The sequence below is a fragment of the Oncorhynchus clarkii genome, chromosome 12, assembly GCF_045791955.1.
Source record: "Oncorhynchus clarkii lewisi isolate Uvic-CL-2024 chromosome 12, UVic_Ocla_1.0, whole genome shotgun sequence".
In the NCBI taxonomy this organism is placed as follows: Eukaryota; Metazoa; Chordata; class Actinopteri; order Salmoniformes; family Salmonidae; genus Oncorhynchus; species Oncorhynchus clarkii.
Window position 1 is genome coordinate 31,852,598 of NC_092158.1, and position 23,351 is coordinate 31,875,948.

Genomic DNA, 23,351 nt, shown 5'->3' on the forward strand with positions numbered 1-23,351 from the left:
CATCCTGGTTCACTTTCTCCACCTGCCCATTACTCTCGGGGTGAAAACCTGAGGTAAGGCTGATCGAGACCCCCAGATGTTCCAATGAACGCCATCCAGACCGTCGAAGTGAACTGGGGACCCCGATCAGACAATATATCCTCAGGCACCCCGTAGTGCCCTGAAGACATGTGTACACAAGGCCTCCGCAGTCTGACATGACATGGTAGGGAGACCGGGCAGAGGGAGGAGACAGGACTTTGAAAAACGGTCCAGAACGACCAGGATCATGGTGTTACCCTGTGAGGAAGGAAGATCGGTGAGGAAACGACTGACAGATGCGACCAAGGCCGTTGTGGAACGGGTAAGGGGTGTAGCTTACCTCTGGGCAGGTGCCTAGGAGCTTTACACTGGGCGCACACCGAACAGGAGGAAACATAAACCCTCACATCCTTTGCCAAGGTGGGCCACCAGTACTTCCCACAACACACCGTCTGACCGATGCCTGGATGACCAGAGGAGGGTGACGTGTGGGCCCAATAGATCAACCGTTCATGGACAGCAGACGGAACGTACAGATGCCCAGCGGGACACTGGAGGGGAGCGGGCTCTTCACGTAACGCCCGCTCAATGTCCGCGTCCAGCTCCTATACTACCGGCGCCACCAGGCAGAAGGCCGGGAGTATGGGGGTAGGGTCCATGGGCCACTTCTCTGTGTCATACAGCCGGGAGAGTGCATCTGCCTTAACATCCTGGTCTGAAAGAAAGGGGGAAAACAAAACGGGTAAAAAACATGTTCCACCTTGCCTGACGAGGATTCAGTCTCCTCGCTGCACGGATGTACTCCAGGTTGCGGTGGTCAGTCCAGATGAGAAAAGGGTGTTGAGCCCCCTCAAGCCAATGTCTCCACGCCGTAAACGCCTTCACCACAGCCAACAGCTCCCGGTCCCCCACATCATAGTTTCGCTCCGCCGGGCTGAGCCTGTTCGAGAAGAAGGCACTGGGGCGGAGCTTCGGTGGCGTACCCGAGCGCTGAGAAAGCATGGCTCCTATCCCAGCCTCGGATGCGTCCACCTACACTGTGAATGCCAAATAGGGATCCGGATGCGCCAGCACGGGAGCTGAGGTAAACAGAGTCCTTAGGTGACCAAAATCCCTGTCCGCCTCAGCCAACCACTGCAAATGCACCGGGCCCCCCTTCAGCAGTGAGGCAATGGGAGCTGCTACTTGACCAAAACCACGGATAAATCTCCGGTAGTAATTGGCAAACCCTAAAAAACGCTGCACCTCCTTTACCATGGTGGGAGTCGGCCAATTACGCACGGCTGAAATGCGGTCACTCTCCATCTCCACCCCTGAGGTGGAAATGCGGTATCCTTGGAAAGAGACAGACTGCTGGAAGAACAGGCATTTCTCAGCCTTGACATACAGGTTATGCTCCAACAGTTGACCAAGCACCCTGCGCACCACGCGGCGCGTGCATTGGAGTATATCAGAATGTCATCGATATACACCACTACACCCTCTCCATGCAGGTCCCTGAAAATCTCATCCACAAAGGCTTGGAAGACTGACGGAGCATTCATCAACCCGTACGGTATGACGAGGTACTCATAATGCCCTGAGATGGTACTGAACGCCGTCTTCCACTCGTCTCACTCCCGGATATGCACCAGGTTGTAAGCGCTCCAGAGATCTAGTTTAGTGAAGAAGCACGCCCCGTGCATTTACTCCATCTCTGTGGCTATGAGAGGTAGCGGGTAACTGTACTTCACAGTGATCTGGTTAAGGCCTAGATAGTCAATACACGGGCGCAGACCTCCCTCCTTCTTCTTCACAAAAAATAAACTTGAGGAGGCAGGTGAAGTGGAGGACCGAATGTACCCCTGACACAGAGATTCGGAGACATATGTCTCCTTAGCCGCCGTCTCCGCCTGTGACAGGGGATAGACGTGACTCCTGGGAAGTGCCGCATCTAACTGAAGGTTTATCGCACAATCCCCCCTACGATGGTATTGAGTCGCCTTCTTCTCAGAGAAGGTGAGAGCCAAATCGGAATATTCGTGGGGAATGCGCACGGTGGAGACCTGGTCTGGATTTTCCACCGTAGTAGCAGCAATGGAAACCCCCAAACACCTCCCTGAGCACTCTCGCGACCACCCCGTGAGAGCCCTCCATTGCCATGAAACAGTGGGGTCATGACAGGCTATCCAGGGAAGACCTAGCACCACGGGAAATGCAGGAGAGTCAATGAGGAATAGACTGATGCTCTCCCTGTGACCCCCCTGCGTCAACATGACCAAAGGAGTGGTGGCCTCCCTGATAAAGCTGGACCCTAATGGTCGACTGTCCAACGCGTGAACTGGAAAGGGCCTAACCACTGGAACAATGGAGGTCCCTATGGGTGAATGCGTGTAAAGGCACAGATTTGGCGAAGGGTACCAAAACATTTCTTCAGCATTGAAGGTCTCTAAAGGGCTCTCTGACCATGAGAAACAAGATGATCTGGTCTGATGAAACCAAGATTGAAATCTTTGGCCTGAATGCTAAGCGTCACGTCTGCAGGAAACCAGGAACCACTTATCACGAGGCCAATACCATCCCTATGGTGAAGCATGGTGGTGGCAGTATCATGCTGTGGGGATGTTTTTCAGTGGCAGGGACTGGGATACTAGTCAGGATCGAGGGAAAGATTAATAGAACAAAGTACAGAGAGATCCTTGAGGAAAACCTGCTCCAGAAAGCTCAGGACCTCAGACTGGGGGTGAAGATTCACCTTCCAACAGGACAACGACTCTAAGGACACAGCCAAGACAGTGCAGGAGTGGCTTCGAGGCAATGGGAGAAACTCCCCAAATACAGGTGTGCCAAGCTTGTGGCGTCATACCCAAGAAGACTCAAGGCTGTAATCGCTGACAATGATGCTTCAAGAAAGTAATGAGTAAATGGTACGAATACTTATGTAAATGAAATATTTCCATTTTCTTATACATTTGCAAAAATGTCTAAAACCCTGTTTTTGCATTGTTATTAAAGGGTATTGCATGTAGATTGATGAAGGGGAAAAAACAATTTAATCAATTTTAGAATAAGGCTGCAATGTAACAAAATGTGGAAAAAGTGAAGGGGTCTGAATACTTTCCGAATGCACAGTATATATCGGTATTGGTCGATGTTGCAAATAAAATATTAGATGTAGGTATTGGCCCATAATTTACACATCATGAATCCATAACTTGAAAGTGTAAAAACAGATATTTTTTTTTTTAAATGTGTAGAAATTATAATGGATGAGACTTTGATCAACCTTCATTCACCCACTCAAAAAGACAGCCAGATGTTTGTTGAATATAGTACCACTCAAAAGTTTGGACACATCTGTTCATTCAAGGGTTTTTCTTTATTTGTACTATTTTCTACATTGTAGAATAATAGTGAAGACATCAAAACTATGAAATATCACATATGGAATCATGTAGTAACCAAAGAAGTGTTAAATATATCAAATTATATTTTATATTTGAGATTCTTCAAATAGCCACCCTTTGCCTTAACGACAGCCTTGCACAGTCTTGGCATTCTCTCAACCAGCTTCGCCTGGAATGCTTTTCCAATAGTCTTGAAGGAGTTCCCACATATGCGGAGCACTGGTTGGCTGCTTTTCTTTCACTCTGAAGTCTGACTCGTCCCAAACCATCTCAATTTGGTTGAGGTCGGGGGATTGTGGAGGCCAGGTCATCTGACGCAGCACTCCATCCATCTCCTCCTTGGTAAAATAGCCCTTACACAGCCTGGAGGTGTGTTGGGTCATTGTCCTGTTGAAAACAAATTATAGTCCCACTAAGCGCAAACCTGATGGGATGGCTTATCTGCAGTATGCTGTGCCAGTCATGCTGGTTAAGTGTGCCTTGAAACTAAATAAATCACAGACAGTGTCACCAGCAAAGCACACTCACACCTCCTCCTCCATGCTTCATGGTGGGAACCACACATGCAGAGATCATCCGTTTACCTACCCGGCGTCTCACAAAGACATGCGGTTGGATCCAAAAATCTCAAATTTGAACTCATCAGACCAAAAGGACAGATTTCCAATGGTCTAATGTCCATTGCTCGTGTTTCTTGGCCCATACAAGTCTCTTCTTGTTATTGGTGTTCTTTACTAGTGGTTTCTTTGCATAAATTGGACCATAAAGGCCTGATTCACACAGTCTCCTCTGAACAGTTGATGTTGAGATGTGCCTGTTACTTGAACTCTGTGAAGTATTTATTTGGGCTGCAATTTCTGAGGTTGGTAATTCTAATGAACTTATCCTCTGCAGCAAAGGTAACTCTGGGTCTTCCATTCCTGTGGTGGTCCTCATGGGAGCCAGTTTCATCATTGCGCTTGATGGTTTTTGCAACTGCACTTGAAGAAACTTTCAAAGTTCTTGACATTTTCCGTATTGACTGACCTTCATGTCTTAAAGTAATGATGGACTGTCGTTTCTCTTTGCTTATTTGAGCTGTTCTTGCCATAATATGGACTTGGTCTTTTACCAAATAGGGCTATCTTCTGTATAACCCTGTACCTTGTCACAACACAACTGATTGGCTCAAACGCATTAAGAAGGAAATAAATTCCACAAATGAACTTTTAAGAAGACACATCTGTTAATTGAAATGCATTCCAGGTGACTGCCTCATGAAGCTGGTTGAGAGAATGCCAAGAGAGTGTAAAGCTGTCGTCAAGGCAAAGGGTGGCTATTTGAAGAATCTCTAATCAAAAATATATTTTGATTTAACACTTTTTTGGTTACTAAATGATTCCATATGTGTTATTTCATAGTTTTGATGTCTTCACTATTATTCTACAATGTAAAAAATAGTAATAAAAAAAACAACTTGACTGGTATTAATACCCTTTTAATTGTGATTTTTCAACTGAACTGCAGCACTCTCAGAACCCCTACTTCCTGCAGCTATGTTGGTCAGGGCAAAGCTGTCTTCCCACATAATAAGGCTAAATGTGTTGCTATAACACATTTCCTATACAACTTGCAGTGCCATTAACATTGGATGACATTAGCTGCTTTGCATTTCATGAAAACATCTGGGTAGCTTTGATGTGTCGTCTACACTGTGCTGTGGCAACAGAAGTGGTATTGGTTTATTTGATCTAATAATCAGCTGAGGTGACAATAACTTGATAATGCTGCCTTTACGTACGACTATAATGCATGTTTTAGCTCTGAGTGGTGATTTGAGATAGTGCCGACGGCATTCCTATTGGTTTAATGGGAACGTGATGACATGTAAGATTTACTCACGTAGTATAAAACCTCCCCTCTATAACGGATCCAAGGCATCGTGGACAGGACTTCTTACCAGTGACAACTGTACATCAACTGTATATCAAATACTGGAATCATCCTAGCTGCCACACTACAACACTTGGGAATCATGAGTGAGGTAGGTGTACCTGCTTTATTTCAATTATCGCTATCATAATAGCGTAGGCTAATAAACGAATATATGGATAGTCTGTTGCTGCTAATTTCAGTATTCAAACGGAGCGCAAACAAATCGTGTCAAAGTAGCCAATTAGGATACAGCGTGAAATAAAATAAATAGTTTGTAGTTTCTGCTATGGCAACGATAGTAAACGTTTCGCTAGAATATAAGCAAGTGTCAGTGAAGTCCAGCCGATCTAAAATGATTTATTATCCAACTCCCGGTAAACCAACCCAAAACGGTCCTCTCTGAACCACCACTGGTAATTTTTGTCCTTACGAGGAATTTTTTGTTTAGTTTGTTAATACAATGATGCATGCTTTGGAGATATAGCTTTGGAAATATAGCCTGCGTGCTTATCTTTGTAGGGTAGACACCTTAAAGTAAACACAAGCTATGACATGTAAATTAATGCTTAATCCAGCATGAATAGTAAATGTGTTAGTTGAAGCGGGAGTGATATTGACCTAGACACAAAGTCTGCCAATCAACCGAATGCATCAGTCAGTTCAGTTAAGCCATAAAACCATGTCTATAACAATCATGTCTCAGCTGAAGGCAATTGGTCTCTGTGTTTATTACACTGCTAGAGAAAAACAGAACAAGCCATCTCAGAATCCAGTATATGCAAACACTGCACTGAGCGCTGGAAAAGAGTACATCCTACAGTCACTGAATAATTCAAGGTATACCGCTGACCCATTGCAATAACACATTCTGTTCTGTCACTGCATGCACAGAGCAGGGGGAAATGGAAATAAGTGAGGCCCCCAATCTTGGACCTTATCACTGTCTCGTTCCCTCAGAACAATGGGCCAATCTTAGAAACAATTGAGCTGCATTTTTTTTGGTCACTTTCCCGGTGTATAGGTTAGTACAGTTGGCCTCGTGCAACACAATTGCTTTCTGTCAATGGAATCCAGCAGCAGTTGGCTGAGAGAGACAGAGAAGAAGAGACAGACAGGGAAAGAGAGTCAGACAGAGAGAGAGACAGACAGACAGACAGGAGAGAGAGACAGACAGACAGGAGAGAGAGAAAGAGACAGACAGACAGGAGAGAGAGAAAGAGACAGACAGACAGACAGACTGGCTGGCCGTGGTAGTGGCAGATGAGGCTAGTCTTCTTAGCTCTACAGCAGCCCCCTCTCCCCTCTCAACAGCTGCCCCCTCCTCTCTCTACAGCTGCCCCCTCTCTATCCTGGTACACATTCTGGCTGGATAGGTGGTCCAATGGAGAGGCTCGGTCAGTGGTTGCCTCAGTGTGTGTGTGAGGGAAGCATTCCCAGGCAACCCTACCCAGTGGGATCCCGAGTGGCGCAGTGGTCTAAGACACTGCATCTCAGTGCTCCAGGCATCACTACACTACCTTGGTTCCATCTCGGGCTGTATCACAACCAGCCTTGATTCAATGTCCCATAGGACGGTGCACAATTGGCTCAGCGTCTTCCGGGCTAGGAGAGGGTTTGGCTGGGGTAGGCCGTCATTGTAAAATAATAATTAGTTCTTAACTGACTTGCCTGCATGGAAGCTAAAGTCATTCCGCTACCCAAGAATAGTAAAGCCCCATTTACTGGCTCAAATAGCCAACCAATCAGCCTGTTACCAACCCTTAGTAAACCTCTGGAAAGAATGGTGTTTGACCAGATACAATGCTATTTCACAGTAAACTAATTGACAACAGAATTTCAGTGTGCTTATAGGGAAGGACACTCAACAAGCACAGCACTTACACAAATGACTGATGATTGGCCGAGATAAATTTATGATAAAGGGATTGTGGGGACTGTCTTGTTAGACTTCAGTGCGGCTTTTGACATTATCGATCATAGTCTGCTGTTGGAAAAATGTATGTGTTATGGCTTTACACCCCCTGCTATAATGTGGAAAAATAGTTACTTGTCTAACAGAACACAGAGGGTGTTCTTTAATGGAAGCCTCTCAAATATAATCCAGTTTGAATCAGCAATTCCCCAGGGTAGCTGTTTAGGCCCCTTGCTTTTTTCAATTTTTACTAACGACTTTGAGTAAAGCCAGAGTGTCTATGTATGCGGATGACTCAACACTATACACGTCAGCTACTACAGCGACTGAAATGACTGCAACACAACACACAATGACTGAAACAAGCTGCAGTTAGTTTCAGAGTGGGTAGCAAGGAATAAGTTAGCCCTAAATATTTCCAAAACTAAAAGCATTGTATTTGGAACAAAACACTCACTAAACCCTAAACCTCAACTAAATCTTGTAAAAAATAATGTGGAAATTGAGCATGTTGAGATGACTAAACTGCTTGAAGTAACCCTAGATTGTAAATTGTCATGGTCAAAACATATTGATGCAGTAGTAGCTAAGATGGGGAGAAGTCTGTCTATAAGAAGGCAGAGCATCGCTTTATTAACAACACTATCAACAAGACAGGTCCTACATACAGGCCCTAGATTTGTAGCACCTTGACTACTGTTCAGTCGTGTAGTCAGGTGCTACAAAAAAGGACTTAGGAAAATTGCAATTGGCTCAGAACAGGGCAGCACGTCTGGCCCTTGGATGTACACAGAGAACTAATATTAATAATACGGATGTCAATCTCTCCTGACTGAAAGTGGAGGATAAATTGACTTCATCAGGTATTGATGTATTGAGGTATTGACAAGTTCAGTGCACCGAGCTGTCTAAACTACTGGCACATAGCTCAGACACCTATGCATACCCCACAAGACATGCCACAAGAGGTCTCTTCACAGTCCCCAAGTCCAGAACAGACTATGGGAGGCACACAGTACTACATAGAGCCACGACTACATGGAACTCTATTCCACATCAAGTAACTGACGCAAGAAGTAAAACTAGATTTGTAAAACAGATTAAAAAAATTGCTTTATGCAACAGCGAGGACTATGAAGCAACACAAATATAGGCACAGATACACACACACACACACACACGCACTATACATACATATGGATTTAGTACTGTAGATTTGTGGTGGAGTAGGGGCCTAAGGGCACACAGTGTGTTGCGAAATCTGTGAATGTTTAAAAAAATGTATAAACTGCCTTAATTTTGTTTGACCCCAGGACGAGTAGCTAATGGGGATCCATAATAAGTACAAATACAAAATACACTGAGGTATGAGATCATACTGTACGTCGCTGATACAGCCATCGTCGGGAATGAGACCAAAGCACAGCGTGGAAAGTGTACATCTTCTTTATTTAAAATGAACAACAAAAGATAAACAAACGTAAAGTTCTGCAGGGCTATACAGCTACTGTGCCAAAACAAGATCCCACAAACTCACGTGGAAAACAGGCTGCCTAAGTATGATTCCCAATCAGAGACAATGATAGACAGCTGCCTCTGATTGGGAACCATACCCGGCCAACAAAGAAATAGAAAACTAGAATGCCCACCCAAATCTAACCAAATAGAGAAATAAACAGGCTCTCTAAGGTCAGGGTGTGACCGTCGCAGAGCACCTATCTGACAATGATTCTCCCTGCTCATGTTTATATAGGTTTCTATGGTACTGCATGAACACAGGATTTTATAAATGAGATCACTCTACCCCTACCTATATGTACATATCTACCTCAATTATCTTGTACCACTGCACATGGACTCAATACTGGTACGCCGTGTATATAGCCAAGTTATTGTTACTCATTGTGTATTTGTTCCGTGTGTTATTATTGAAAAAATATATCTTTACATTGTTGTGAAGGGCCTGTAAGTAAGCATTTCAATGTTAGTCTACACCTGTTGTTTACGAAGCAAGTGACAAATAAAATGTGATTTAATAAGACATTACAAAGTGGGATCTTGCAGCACATAAGACATTCACTAGCTTCCCATCTCCATGATGGATTTATATGCCCATAAAGAATCAAGTCAAGGCTCTAGAGGGGCTCTGTGAATAAATAATTAAATGGAAATCAATGCCAATAGTCCCCACTAGCTCACCCCCCCCCCCCCCCACCACCCATTTACTTTCACACAAAGTTTCTACCTAATGGAGCTATAAATAGGCCTAAATATATTCACCAGTTTGTGCCCAGTATGAAGACACTGGTATGGAATGACAATGTGTTCAACACAATGTGCAGGTAACCAGTCAAGATGGGGCCCAGTATTGCGTTACTACTGGGTTATATAATCAGACTATGCATGTGTGGAGTAGAAAAGAGGTGGTGCGCACGGTGTATGGGGGAGGGCGGGAGATAATCAGAGAAAGAATCACATGCAATCATAAACCAGTCACACACCCTGGTCCCAGTCTCAGCCAGAGCCTGAAGAATTGCTTGGTCTCAGTGTCTTTTAAACACATCGCAACCGTCCACGCTGCAGCCTCCTGGCTGGGGGCTTTAGGAGCCATCTGTGGTCTTGAAAAGCAGCTGGGTAATTTCTTAAGTATACGCCTGTGTATTATTTGTAACTGCATCTGTACATGCATTAAGTTCTTGTGTCAGGCCTCTGGCGATAGCATTATAACCCAGGCCCTAAATCCACATTATCTCCACATTTAGAGACAAGTGACCGTCCCTCTGTCAACAGGCTAGATTGGAATGCTCTCCACAAATACTCAGATATTAAGCAGATTTGTTCAATATTTTTTTGTTGCATGCAGGATTATGTAAATCCGCTCGGGTGGAGATTTGGTTCTGTCTGTGGTGCGGTGTATCTATCCCGTCCTGTCACATCTCCATTCCAAAATCAAATCTAGAATCGGCATTCTATTTCACAACAAAGCCTTCTTCACTCACACCGCCAAACTTACCCTAGTAAAACTGACTATCCTACTGATCCTCGACTTTGGCGATGTCATCTACAAAATAGCTTCCAACACTCTACTCAGCAAACTGGATGCAATCTATCACAGTGCCATCCGTTTTGTTACCAAATCACCTTATACCACCCACCACTGCGACCTGTATGCTCTAGTCGGCTGGCCCTCGCTACATATTCATCGCCAGACCCACTGGCTCCAGGTCATCTATAAGTCTATGCTAGGTAAAGCTCCACCTTATCTCAGTTCACTGGTCACGATAACAACACCCACCCGTAGCACACGTTCCAGCAGGTATATCTCACTGGTCATCCCCAAAGCCAACACCACATTTGGCCGCCTTTCCTTCCAGTTCTCTGCTGCCAGTGACTGTAACGAATTGCAAAAATCGCTGAAGGTGGAGACTTTTTATTTCCCTCACCAACTTTAAACATCAACTATCTGAGCAGCTAACCAATCACTGCAGCTGTACATAGTCCCATCTGTAAATAGCCCACCCAGTCTACCTACCTCATCCCCATACTGTTTTTATTTTATTTACTTTTCTGCTCTTTTGCACACCAGTATCTCTACTTGCACATCATCATCTGCTCATTTATCACTCCAGTGTTAATCTGCTGAATTTTAATTATTCGCTCCTATGGCCTATTTAATGCCTACCTCCTCATGCCTTTTGCACACACTGTATATAGACTTTCTTTTCTCTGCTGTGTCATTGACTTGTTTGTGTTATTGGCTTGTTTATTGTTTTCTCCATGTGTAACTCTGTGTTGTTGTCTGTGTCACACTACTTTGCTTTATCTTGTCCAGGTCGCAGTTGCAAATGAGAACTTGTTCTCAACTAGCCTACCTGGTTAAATAAAGGGTAAATAAAAAAAAAACATTCAGATTTAGACAGGTCAGGCTCATTCAACAGCCATGATATCTTTTGTGTTGATGAGACACTCACTTGTTTAATTTCACAGCCTCTTCGCAATGGCAACAAATCACAACCCTGTTTGTTCTATTGCCTTCAAATTTATTTTGGGGTAAAAATAAGCATTTTAGTATGTTGAGCGTGATGTCATTATGAAATTATGAAACACGATGTGATAAAACACTGCCTCCACAGTGAAGGTGCAGTGTGGTTAAGAAGATGGGTAGATGATCCAGAATGTTGTAACGGTTTTCTATATGAGAAGGTGAGTCGGACCAAAATGCGGCGTGTAGATTGCGATCCATGTTTATTGGGACTATAGCAACACGAATCTAAATACAAACAGTGCAAAATAATAAACGTAATGAAAACCGAAACAGCCTAAACTGGTGCAAACTAACACTAAGGACAATCACCCACAAACACACAGTGAAACCCAGGCTACCTAAATATGGTTCCCAATCAGAGACAATGACTAACACCTGCCTCTGATTGAGAACCATATCAGGCCAGACATAGAAATAGACAAACAAGACATCCAACATAGAATGCCCACCCAGTTCACGTCCTGACCAACACTAAAACAAGGAAAACACACACGAACGATGGTCAGAACGTGACAGTACCCCCCCTCCAAGGTGCGGACTCCGGACGCACAACTTAAACCTATGGGGGAGGGTGTGGGTGGGCATCTGTCCGCGGTGGCGGCTCTGGCGCTGGACGTGGACCCCACTCCATAACAGTTTTAGTCCACCTCCTTAGCGTCCCTAGATAGGTTACCCTCCTTAAAGACCGCTCGGGACAGAGGGGCAGCTCGGGACAGAGGTAGCTCGGGACTGATGGGTAGCTCAGCACTGAGAGGAAGCTCAGCACTGAGAGGAAGCTCAGCACTGAGAGGAAGCTCAGCACTGAGAGGAAGCTCAGGCAGGTGGTTGGATCCGGCAGATCCTGGCTGGCTGGCGGTTCTGGAAGATCCTGGCTGACTGGCGGATCCGGAAGAGTCTGGTCGACTGGCGGATCCGGAAGAGTCTGGTCGACTGGCAGATCTGGAAGAGTCTGGTCAACTGGCAGATCTGGAAGAGTCTGGTCGACTGGCAGATCTGGAAGAGTCTGGTCGACTGGCAGATCTGGAAGAGTCTGGTCGACTGGCAGATCTGGAAGAGTCTGGTCGACTGGCAGATCTGGAAGAGTCTGGTCGACTGGCAGATCTGGAAGAGTCTGGTCGACTGGCTGCTCTGGCTGCTCCATGCTGACTGGCTGCTCCATGATGACTGGCAGCTCTGGCTGCTCCATGCTGACTGGCTGCTCCATGCTGACTGGCAGCTCTGGCTGCTCCATGCTGACTGGCTGCTCTGGCTGCTCCATGCTGACTGGCTGCTCCATGCTGACTGGCGGCCCTGGCTGCTCCATGCTGACTGGCGGCCCTGGCTGCTCCATGCTGACTGGCGGCCCTGGCTGCTCCATGCTGACTGGCCGACCTGGCTGCTCCATACTGACTGGCGGCCCTGGCTGCTCCATGCTAACTGGCAGCTCTGGCGGCTCCTTGCAGACTGGCAGCTCTGGCGGCTCCTTGCAGACTGGCAGCTTTGGCGGCATCCTGCAGAAAGGCAGCTCTGGCGGCTCCTTGCAGACTGGCAGCTCCTTGCAGACTGGCAGCTCTATGCAGACTGGCAGCTCCTTGCAGACTGGCAGCTCCTTGCAGACTGGCAGCTCCTTGCAGACTGGCAGCTCCTTGCAGACTGGCAGCTCCTTGCAGACTGGCAGTTCTGAACAGGCGGGAGACTCCGGCAGCGCTGTAGAGAAGGAAGGCTCTAACAGCGCTAAACAGGCGGGAGACTCCGACAGCGCTGGAGAGGAGGAAGGCTCTGGCAGCGCTGGACAGGCGAGGCGCACTGTAGGCCTGATGCGTGGTGCTGGCACTGGTGGTACTGGGCCGAGGACACGCACAGGAAGCCTGGTGCGGGGAGCTGCTACCGGAGGGCTGGGGTGTGGAGGTGGTACTGGAAAAACCGGACCGTGCAGGCGCACTGGAGCTCTTGAGCACCGAGCCTGCCCAACCTTACCTGGTTGAATGCTCACGGTCGCCCTGCCAGTGCGGCGAGGTGGAATAGCCCGCACTGGGCTATGCAGGCGAACCGGAGACACCGAGCGCAAGGCTGGTGCCATGTAAGCCGGCCCAAGGAGACGCACTGGGGACCAGCTGCGTAGAGCCGGCTTCATGGCATTAGGCTCGACGCTCAATCTAGCCCGGCCGACACGCGGAGCTGGAATATACCGCACCGGGCTATGCACCCGCACTGGAGACACAGTGCGCACCACTGCATAACACGGTGCCTGTCCGGTCTCTCTAGCCCCCCGGTAAGCACAGGGAGTCTGCCCAGGTCTCCTACCTGACGTAGCCATGCTCCCTGTTAGCCCCCCCCCCAAGACATTTTTGGGGCTGCCTCTCAGGCTTCCATCCGCTACGTCGTGCTGCCTCCTCATATCTGCGCCTCTCAGCTTTCGCCGCCTCCAGTTCTTCTTTGGGGCGGCGATATTCTCCTGGCTGAGCCCAGGGTCCTCTTCCTTCTAATTCGTCCTCCCATGTCCATACCTCCTCTTTGGGCTGCTCCTGTTGCCTCTTCTCCTGCTGCACCTTTGGGCGGCTACACTCCCCTGGTTTAGCCCAGGGTCCTCTCCCGTCGAGGATTTCCTCCCATGTCCAGAAATCCTTATTGCGCGTCTCCTCGCGCTGCTCCTGCCTGTTGACACGCTGCTTGGTCCTTTTGTGGTGGGTGATTCTGTAACGGTTTTCTATATGAGAAGGTGAGTCGGACCAAAATGCGGCGTGTAGATTGCGATCCATGTTTATTGTGACTATAGCAACACGAATCTAAATACAAACAGTGCAAAATAATAAACGTAATGAAAACCGAAACAGCCTAAACTGGTGCAAACTAACACTAAGGACAATCACCCACAAACACACAGTGAAACCCAGGCTACCTAAATATGGTTCCCAATCAGAGACAATGACTAACACCTGCCTCTGATTGAGAACCATATCAGGCCAGACATAGAAATAGACAAACAAGACATCCAACATAGAATGCCCACCCAGTTCACGTCCTGACCAACACTAAAACAAGGAAAACACACACGAACGATGGTCAGAACGTGACAAATGTTCTATCCCTGTAGAGACTTGGGGGACCCAACCAACAGACGCTTAAAGTGCTGTAAATAAACCTTACCAATGTCTCTGAGTTATTGGTCGATTGTGATCGTGCAGGCAGATAGATAAAGTAGATGAAGAGAGATAGATTGGTAGATATATAGTCAGAAAGAGCAGCACAGCCAGTGTCGCCTCCAGGCTTAAAAACAGGGTGCAGTCAGCCTTGTTTGATTAGCTTTGAGAGCATGGTCCAGTGGTTTGGTGTTTTCCATGTGAGTTGTCAGTGTAGGTTAAGATGACAAGTACTGAAGTATGCCATTCATATGGATGTGTGTACAGTAGATGCAGAATAATAAGGAAATGGTTCATTGATTCAAAAACCATCAATCATGCATGCTATGATCAACTAACAGTGGTATATAACTTGATTTTGACATATTACATTGCTATAATATAGAAACTTAAACAATTTCATAACATCCTCTATTTGAAAATAGTATTATTTAAATCTTAACCTACTGATGCTCTGTCTAAGTAATGGCAATGCATCAGACAAAGAGTCCAATATGGAACTGCATCCAAGAATTTGGATGCATGGTGGCCTTGGTGCCTACTTAGCAAAGCCCTCTGTTTCATCATCAGAAGTGGACCACCAGGCCCCCTCTTCACTCTAGCCTTTTCTACATCAATGGAAAAGAAGAATGAGAGAAGGTTGCTACCAATTAGTGTAAAAAGGTCGGTGTAGCAGAGGCGAGGAAGGTAGGGAAGAGTAGTGTCTCTTTGTGTCCTTTTTACCCTCGTTTCTACTGATGAAAATCAGAAAGAGGGAATTAAATTCAGCTCAGAAGTGCCTGTTCGACAGATTTAGGCACCAATTCAGTCAATGGAAGTCTGAGGAAATTAGCCAAAGTAAATTTTTTGTTGTTTTTGACCTGAACAATATTTTTGAGTTAATCTGTTAGTGGAAATGTCATATTAATTGGTATAATCTCTTCGGAATGACTAACTGGCATCTGACAGAGTGCATAGGTATAACTTTTTAAAATCATATGTTTCTCTGAAATTGAAATTGGTCACAGTCCTCAGATCAGTCCATTATGTAATACTCCACGGTGTACGAAACATGCAACATTACGCTGGTGATACATGGTCCTGGTTCAGAATGATTCAGTACTCATTGTGAATCACAATGCCACACTCTGACCCTAATCGCCCCTCACAATGAGCAGAGATTATGCTAAAATGATCTGTAATCCAGCTAAATTGTCTGATCCCTGTCTGCTGTGCACTCCCCATAACCTGGTCCACAACATAGGGTTAGCATCAGAGGTGTGGGATGGGGACAGACACCAGGAGAAGGAGAGGAGGCAGATTTAATTTCTAGCAATTATTAAAGGTTACTTCAAGTTTCACTTCGTTGATCTATGTGCATGCACGCAGGTGGGTGGAGTGGGATTCTTGGAGTAGAGGACACCTTTTGGTAACATTATATCGTCGCTGGTCCAACACCCATTGTCAAGGTGGCAATAGCACACAGCCATTCAATCTCCATCGACAAACATTGGCAGTAGAATGGCCTCACTGAAGAGTTCAGTGACTTTCAACATGGCACCGTCATAGGGTGCCACCTTTCCAACAAGTCAGTTCGTCAAATGTCTGCCCTGCTAGAGCTGCCCCAGTCACCTGTAAGTGTTGTTATTGTGAAGTGGAAACGTTTAGGAGGAACAAGTGGCTACCGAGTTCCAAATTGCCTCTGGAAGCAACGCCAGCACAAGAACTGTTCGTCTGGAGCTTCATGAAATGGGTTTCCATGGCCGAGCAGCTGCACACAAGCCTAAAATCACCATGCGCAATGCCAAGCGTTGACTGGAGTTGTGTAAAACTTGCCGTCATTGGACTCTGGAGCAGTGGAAACGACGGACGAAATGGGTTTGGAGAATGCTACCTGCCTGAATACATGGTGCCAACTGTAAAGTTTGGTGGATGAGGAATTATGGTCTGGGGCTGTTTTTCATGGTTTGGGATAGGCCCCTTACTTCCAGTGAAGGGACATCTTAAGGCTACAACATACAATAACTTTCTAGACAATTCTGTGATTCCAACTTTATGGCAACAGTTTGGGGAATGCCCTTTCCTGTTTAAGCATGACAATGCCCCCGTGCATAAAGCAAGGTCCATACAGAAATGGTTTGTCGAGATCGGTGTGGAAGAATTTGACTGGCCTGCACAGAGCCCTGACCTCAACCCCATCGAACACCTTTGTGATGAATTGGAACACCGACTGCGAGCCAGGCCTAATAGCCCAAAATCAGTGCCCGACCTCACTAATGTTCATGTGGCTCAATGGAAGTAGCAATGTTCCAACATCTAGTGGAAAGCCTTCCCAGAAGAGTTGAGGCTTTTATAGCAGCAAAGGGGGGACCAACTCCATATTAATGCCCGTGATTTTGGATTGAGATGTTCGCCAAGCAGGTGTCCACATACTTTTAGTAATTTAGTGTATGCCCTGGTAAATATACTTAATCTTGCTAGTGTAACTTAAAATATAATCCCAGTTTGATATGCTGCTTGTGTACAGTCGTGGCCAAAAGTTTTGAGAATGACACAAATATACATTTTCACAAAGTTTGCTGCTTCAGTGTCTTTAGATATTTTTGTCAGATGTTACTATGGAATACTGACGTATAATTACAAGCATTTCATAAGTGTCAAAGGCTTTTATTGACAATTACATGAAGTTGATGCAAAGAGTCAATATTTGCAGTGTTGACCCTTCTTTTTCAAGACTATCCTGACTGATGGCAGCCCATTCTTGCACAATCAATGCTTGGAGTTTGTGGGTTTTTGTTTGTCCAACCGCCTCTTGAGAATTGACCACAAGTTCTCAATGGGATTAAGGTCTGGGGAGTTTCCTGGCCATGGACCCAAAATATCGATGTTTTGTTCCCCGAGCCACTTAGTTATCACTTTTGCCTTATGGCAAGGTGCTCCATCATGCTAGAAAAGGCATTGTTCGTCACCAAACTGTTCCTGGATGGTTGGGAGAAGTTGCTCTCGGAGGATGTTTGGTACCATTCTTTATTCATGGCTGTGTTCTTAGGTAAAATTGTGAGTGAGCCTACTCCCTTGGCTGAGAACCAACCCCACATATGAACGGTCTCAGGATGCTTTACTGTTGGCATGACACAGGACTGATGGTAGCGCTCAACTTGTCTTCTCCAGACAGGCTTTTTTCCGGATGCCCCGAACAATCGGAAAGGGGATTCATCAGAGAAAATGACTTTACCCAAGTACTCAGCAGTCCAATCCCTGTACCTTTTGCCTAATATCAGTCTGTCCCTGATGTTTTTCCTGGAGAGAAGTGGCTGCCCTTCTTGACAAAAGTCTTCACCTCACTGTGCGTGCAGATGCACTCACACCTGCCTGCTGCCATTCCTTATCAAGCTCTGTACTGGTGGTGCCCCGATCCTGTATCTGAATCAACTTTAGGAGTTTCCTAGCGCTTGCTGGACTTTCCTGGGCGCCCTGAAGCCTTCTTCACAACAATTGAACCGCTCTCCTTGAAGTTCTTGATGATCTGATAAATGGTTGATTTAGGTGCAATCTTACTGGCAGCAATATCCTTGCCTGTGAAGCCCTTTTAGTGCAAAGCAATGATGATGGCACGTGTTTCCTTGCAGGTAACCATGGTTGACAGAGGAAGAACAATGATTCCAAGCAACACCCTCCTTTTAAAGCTTCCAGTCTGTTATTCGAACTCAGTAAGCATGACATAGTGAGCTCCAGCCTTGTCCTCGTCAACACTCACACCTGTGTTAACGAGAGAATCACTGACATGATGTCAGCTGGTCCTTTTGTGGCAGGGCTGAAATGCAGTGGAAATGTTTTTTGGGGATTCAGTTCATTTGCATGGCAAAGAGAAATATGACATTGCAACACTCTGAATCTTGCATCTGCGTAGAGCTTGTAGTAAGCTTTACACTGCAGACACATTTAAGCATGGAAGCAGTCCTGGGTTCAAATTGTATTTAAGATCTTTCAAATACTTTGATTGTTAGACTTAGCCTGCCAGGTATGCCAGATGGGACTAAAGTATGTACTTTTGGAACTATTCCATTTGTTCCATTGCGCCAGACCCATATATTTGGCAAACTCATTCAAGCACAGCTAAAGTATTGAAAGAAAACAAACTATTTGAACCCAGTTTTGCATGTCTCAGAGAGTCATAAAGAGAGGTTAGCATCTGAGCTCCAGTTTCTCATAACAGTCAGTCTCAGGACATTTGTTTTAGTCTCATTCAGCATTAATCTCAATAAAGTAACATAAATACGATGCATTTATAGCAACGCCTAAACATCTAGTACCCCGTTTTTATGATGCTTTCATAACACATTCCATGTGATGCCAAAGGATTACACTTACTGTATAATAACCAGCTACATATAGCCATGTCCTCGAGCTAGGACTGAGGCACAGGTTTGACTGTTTGGATCAACTTCTCATTATGATTACTCATCCTAATAGAAATACAGTGTAGACAACAGCCGTCATGATTTCTGGGCCTGTATTCATTAAACATCTCAGAGTAGGAGTGCTGATCCAGGATCAGGTCCATTCATTCGAATCTAAAAGACAAAACTGATACTACTGTAAATCAGCGCTCCTACTCTGAGACGCTTGTATATACAGATGTGCTGCTGAAAGATGTTGTGCACTTTGTTGGATGTGTGCTGAGAGAGAGAGCCCTGGAGTCTGTCTAATGCGTGTTAATTTTTTATGGGGAAACCATGCTGTTGTATCATTAGTTTTGCTCCGGTTATTCCAGCAGGGAGAAAAACTGCTACTTCCTGTCTGTCTGATAATGAGTACTGTAGTTAGTACAACACATACAGGTCAGTGAGGGAAGGAAGGTTCTGTTAACACATCATGGGCTGGCAGCCAGGGCAGATTGGTTGTCAATGGAAGTACCCGACTTCGAATGAGTGGTCCACTAGAAGCACAGCACTCGCATGTCACTAGGTCCCTCTTCTTCTATAATTAGAGATTCATGTCTTGCTGGATTGTCTGTCTCTACATAAAGATTTTCCGTCCTTCAATGTTTACCATGGCAACGCATGGAATGATAATTACCTTTTATACAAAGACAGTAATACAGAATCTGAACTTTCCAGAAAGTATGAACGGAAAGAAAAACATAAAGAACTTACATTATACTCAGACAGTATCTGGAATTATGATGCTCATACCTAAGTCTGAAGCCTTGTTATTGTCATTGCAAAATTCCACTCTCCTTTGTTACATCAGTCAGTGTGCAGACTGAATGAACATAGGCAACATTCCCAGGTCTAAAGTGAAGAGCAGAGGCAGAATCTACTCAATTGACTTCTGTGCTGATATTAACAAACAGCTAAATGCAATGCCGGAGAGAATGAACTAAAGTTCAACAACTGTCACTTAACACTGTCACGAAGAGGAGGCCATCTCAAAATAGTCTCTCCCACGGTCACTCCTACCACCAAGGTCGTCCCCTAACTTTCCTTCTCTCAGGGGCACCGCTGACCTAGTCTGTATCTAATAATGACGATGTCAGCTTCAGATTCTGGATAGATGGATGAGTCAAGCCTGTGTGGCTCACTTGGTAGAGCATGGCCCTTGCAACGCCAGTTCGGTTCCCAAGGGTGACCCGTGTGAAAATGTATGCACTCCCTTCTCTAAGTTGTTCTAGATAAGAATGTGTGCTGAATGACTTAAATATAAAGTTGAACGCCTTAACTGTGCCCTCCAACACCAGAGCATTAACGCATGAGAGGACAACCTTTACCATTATGCCATCCCATTCCAACATGGACATCCTCTATCCTCTAAACTTGGCTTCTGTGCGTCTGCTTAACGAGTAGGCATTCTAGCACTACCCTTCAAGGTAGATGGACACTTGACAGGATTCCAGCGATTATTAGGCTAAGTAATAATTTATGTATGTGCATGCATTGAATTTTTGCCCATTTCCATCCAACGTTGCCAAGTCCGGAGCTTTTAAGCTGGATATCGGGCTACAAAACAGAATTATGGTAAAGCCAGAGTTATCTAATGTGTTGGCAGCTGAGCTGAGGAGATCCCTTTCATCCCATAGAGCCTGGAATAATGACAAAGACCATCTCAGCTTAAAGCTCTGCCTTGAAAGCATTAATTTAAAGGAGACTCTTCTTGTGTCAGGTCTTTTTGATTAGGGAACATTGGCGTACCGGTATGCTAATGAGTTTCGACACCTGGTAATGTGTGAAGAAGGGGTTATTCTTAGGTTAATACAGTGAGGGTTCCATTGGTCAGTGGTGAAAATGGTTCATTTGAATAGTCCACATTCACTCCAATCAGCTGGCTTATTTCTTGTCTTGTCCAATTTCAGTGTTCATTTAATTTACCAGACAACAATACAAATCACAGTAGGACCTGTACATAGATAAGCTTAGGAGAGCGCCCAATGCTTAGGTGGATACAATTTCAGCGTCCATGTATGGTACCAAATCACAATGGGTGCTTTGCAGCAGAAAATCCACTAAGCTTGAGTGCACATTTTTGGTAACAGTTATGGTGGCTATGAACCATAGCTGTCATAGTCCAGTGTCTGAATCAGCCTGTCTCAGTAGCCGGATCCATCCTACCTGAACCCTGCTTCCCTTCAGCTCCCACCTCCCTCCTATCCCTCTGAGCCGTGGTAGCCAGTCTTCCACACTGTCACTCCGGCTCCCGACTCCCATCCCCTGCACACCCCACAACGATAGTGCTTCTGAGGACTGTTTGTTGGGGCTGAGTTGTCGACATTGTCATCTGTGTCCTAGTTTGCCTAGCGTCTCCTCTCCTCCTTGTTGAATAGTTAATAGACACTGACTGCAGTGTGGAGAACCTCTGGAGAGACCAAGCTGCCAGAAACACCCAAAATAGCCCCAGAAACGTCAGCAAGGAGACATTTATTTATTTTACTAACTACCACACCACCCTTTCATCACATCATTGTGAGGGCGTGCTTTATTAAATAAATTATATCAATGGTTAAACATACATGTTTAACATCAAACAGGAAGTGATGCTCTGATCTAGGTTTAAACTACAGCAGAACATTTGACTCCATTTAGTCATGAGAGATGAGATGAATACATTAACTAACAGCAGGAAGAGAATGTCTCTATCTGCCTACTGATGATATTTAATTTCACAACAACACATCGTTGTTAAGGTTACGTACTAGCTATGCCATAAAGGCAGCTCTATACCATATATCCAGACCATCAATGTGAGCTTGAGGCAATGAGGTTTGGCTCATAGATACAGTAACCCGGCTCCCATCTACCCCTAGTAAGGGGTTAAGGTGTACAGTGAGAGGAAACAGTTTGGGGTGGCTTTGCCAGGTAGACAGATAGGTTGAAGAGTCAAGCTGAAGGGCTGTGGAGTGCTGAGTGCAGACCTTTGGGTGGCACCAGGTTAAACGCACTGCGCTGTGGTGCGTGCCAAGCTCTGCATGCGAGTATAGGACCAGGTTGGGCTGGGCATGCCCTGGGGATTCACGACTCACCCGTCAGCAATTTACCTCCTGTAGAAGGGACAGAGGATGGCAGGGTCTTATGCTTGCTTACGTCTTTTGTGTGTGTGTGTGTGTAAGAAGGAATCACAGCTCTGAGTTATCTACCAACACCTCCCTAAGCTCAGAGCTGTGTGCTCACTACAACTTATGACACAACCATGCTAGGAAAAACCAGCCTTATGTGCTGGAAACATAATGATCATTATCAATATCATCACCATCATCACCCTCATCCCATTAGTTAAGCTTCCTCTCCGGCTTTGACATATGGGACTGGGAGCATGACGTGACAAGCAGCTCCTCAGTGTCTCAGTCCAAGCTGTGCCCATGATGCCTGTCTCAACTGGGAACTGACTGAACTGAACTAAATGAACACCATGGAATCGTTATCTCTGCAGTTCCTGCAGTAACTGTGCCCACTCACAGTTTAACTGGCCATATTACTGCCTGAGTCTCAGTGAAACACTATGTAATAGACTGAGTGGACCATGGCTGCTGTTGTTGTTCCTCTTTCTCCAATCTCCTACTCCTAATCAGTGGCATCTCTGGAAATGGCTGTGCTGTGCTGCTTGGTGGCCCAACATGAGAATCTGTTTTAGTTCGTGCTTGTGTTTATGTTTGTGTATTTTATGCCTTTGCCTGAGTGCAGTGTTTAATGATGAACGGCAAGTTGGCGTGTTCAGTGAGAGTCTGACATAATGTTGTGACAGATGTCTCAATGTATCACCATGATGCTCCTGAATGACTGTCGGCACGACATGGTCGGGGAGAGTGACCAGCAACCACTGGCGTTCACCACAGACAGACCCAGCCACTGAGGTCAGGGGCCAACGCAATCTCTTAATCTCTGACCCAGACCCAGATATATGTGTGAAAAATCGGTAGATATAGCGTTTTGGATATAAGCTCTTAAAATACATTTTAAAAGAAAGATAAATAGGTACAGTTTTACATATTTTACTGTATCTACATGTGAAGTTTTTGTGAAGTTTTAGCCTCTAAAAAGTGGTGCCTGTTGCATAAGCATGAGCTTGGTATATGTGGTTCTAAAAGTGTGTATATAAACTCAGCAAAAAAAGAAACGTCCTCTCACTGTCAACTGCGTTTATTTTCAGCAAATTTAACATGTGTAAATAGTTGTATGAACATAACAAGATTTAACAACTGAGACATAAACTGAACAAGTTCCACAGACATTTGACTAACAGAAATAGAATAATGTGTCCCTGAACAAAGGGGGGTCAAAATCAAAAGTAACAGTCAGTATCTGGTGTGGCCACCAGCTGCAAATTTTCCAGTTCTTGCTGTGAGATGTTACCCCACTCTTCCACCAAGGCACCTGCAAGTTCCCGGACATTTCTGTGGGGAATGGCCCTAGCCCTCACCCTCCGATCCAACAGGTCCCAAATGTGCTTAATGGGATTGAGATCCGGGCTCTTCGCTGGCCATG

General features: G+C 45.5%; 1 protein-coding gene across 2 annotated transcripts in view; it reads left to right on the forward strand.

The window, feature by feature from the left end:
- Positions 1-5,320: 5,320 nt before the first annotated feature.
- LOC139421995 (calmodulin regulator protein PCP4-like) overlaps positions 5,321-23,351 on the forward strand; it is a 28,843-nt gene continuing 10,812 nt past the window's right edge. For both annotated transcript variants that reach the window (XM_071173139.1, XM_071173138.1), the window contains exon 1: positions 5,321-5,430. In XM_071173139.1, coding sequence (XP_071029240.1) covers positions 5,422-5,430 — 9 coding nt within the window. In that variant the 5' untranslated portion in view covers positions 5,321-5,421. The remainder of the gene's footprint in view (positions 5,431-23,351) is intronic.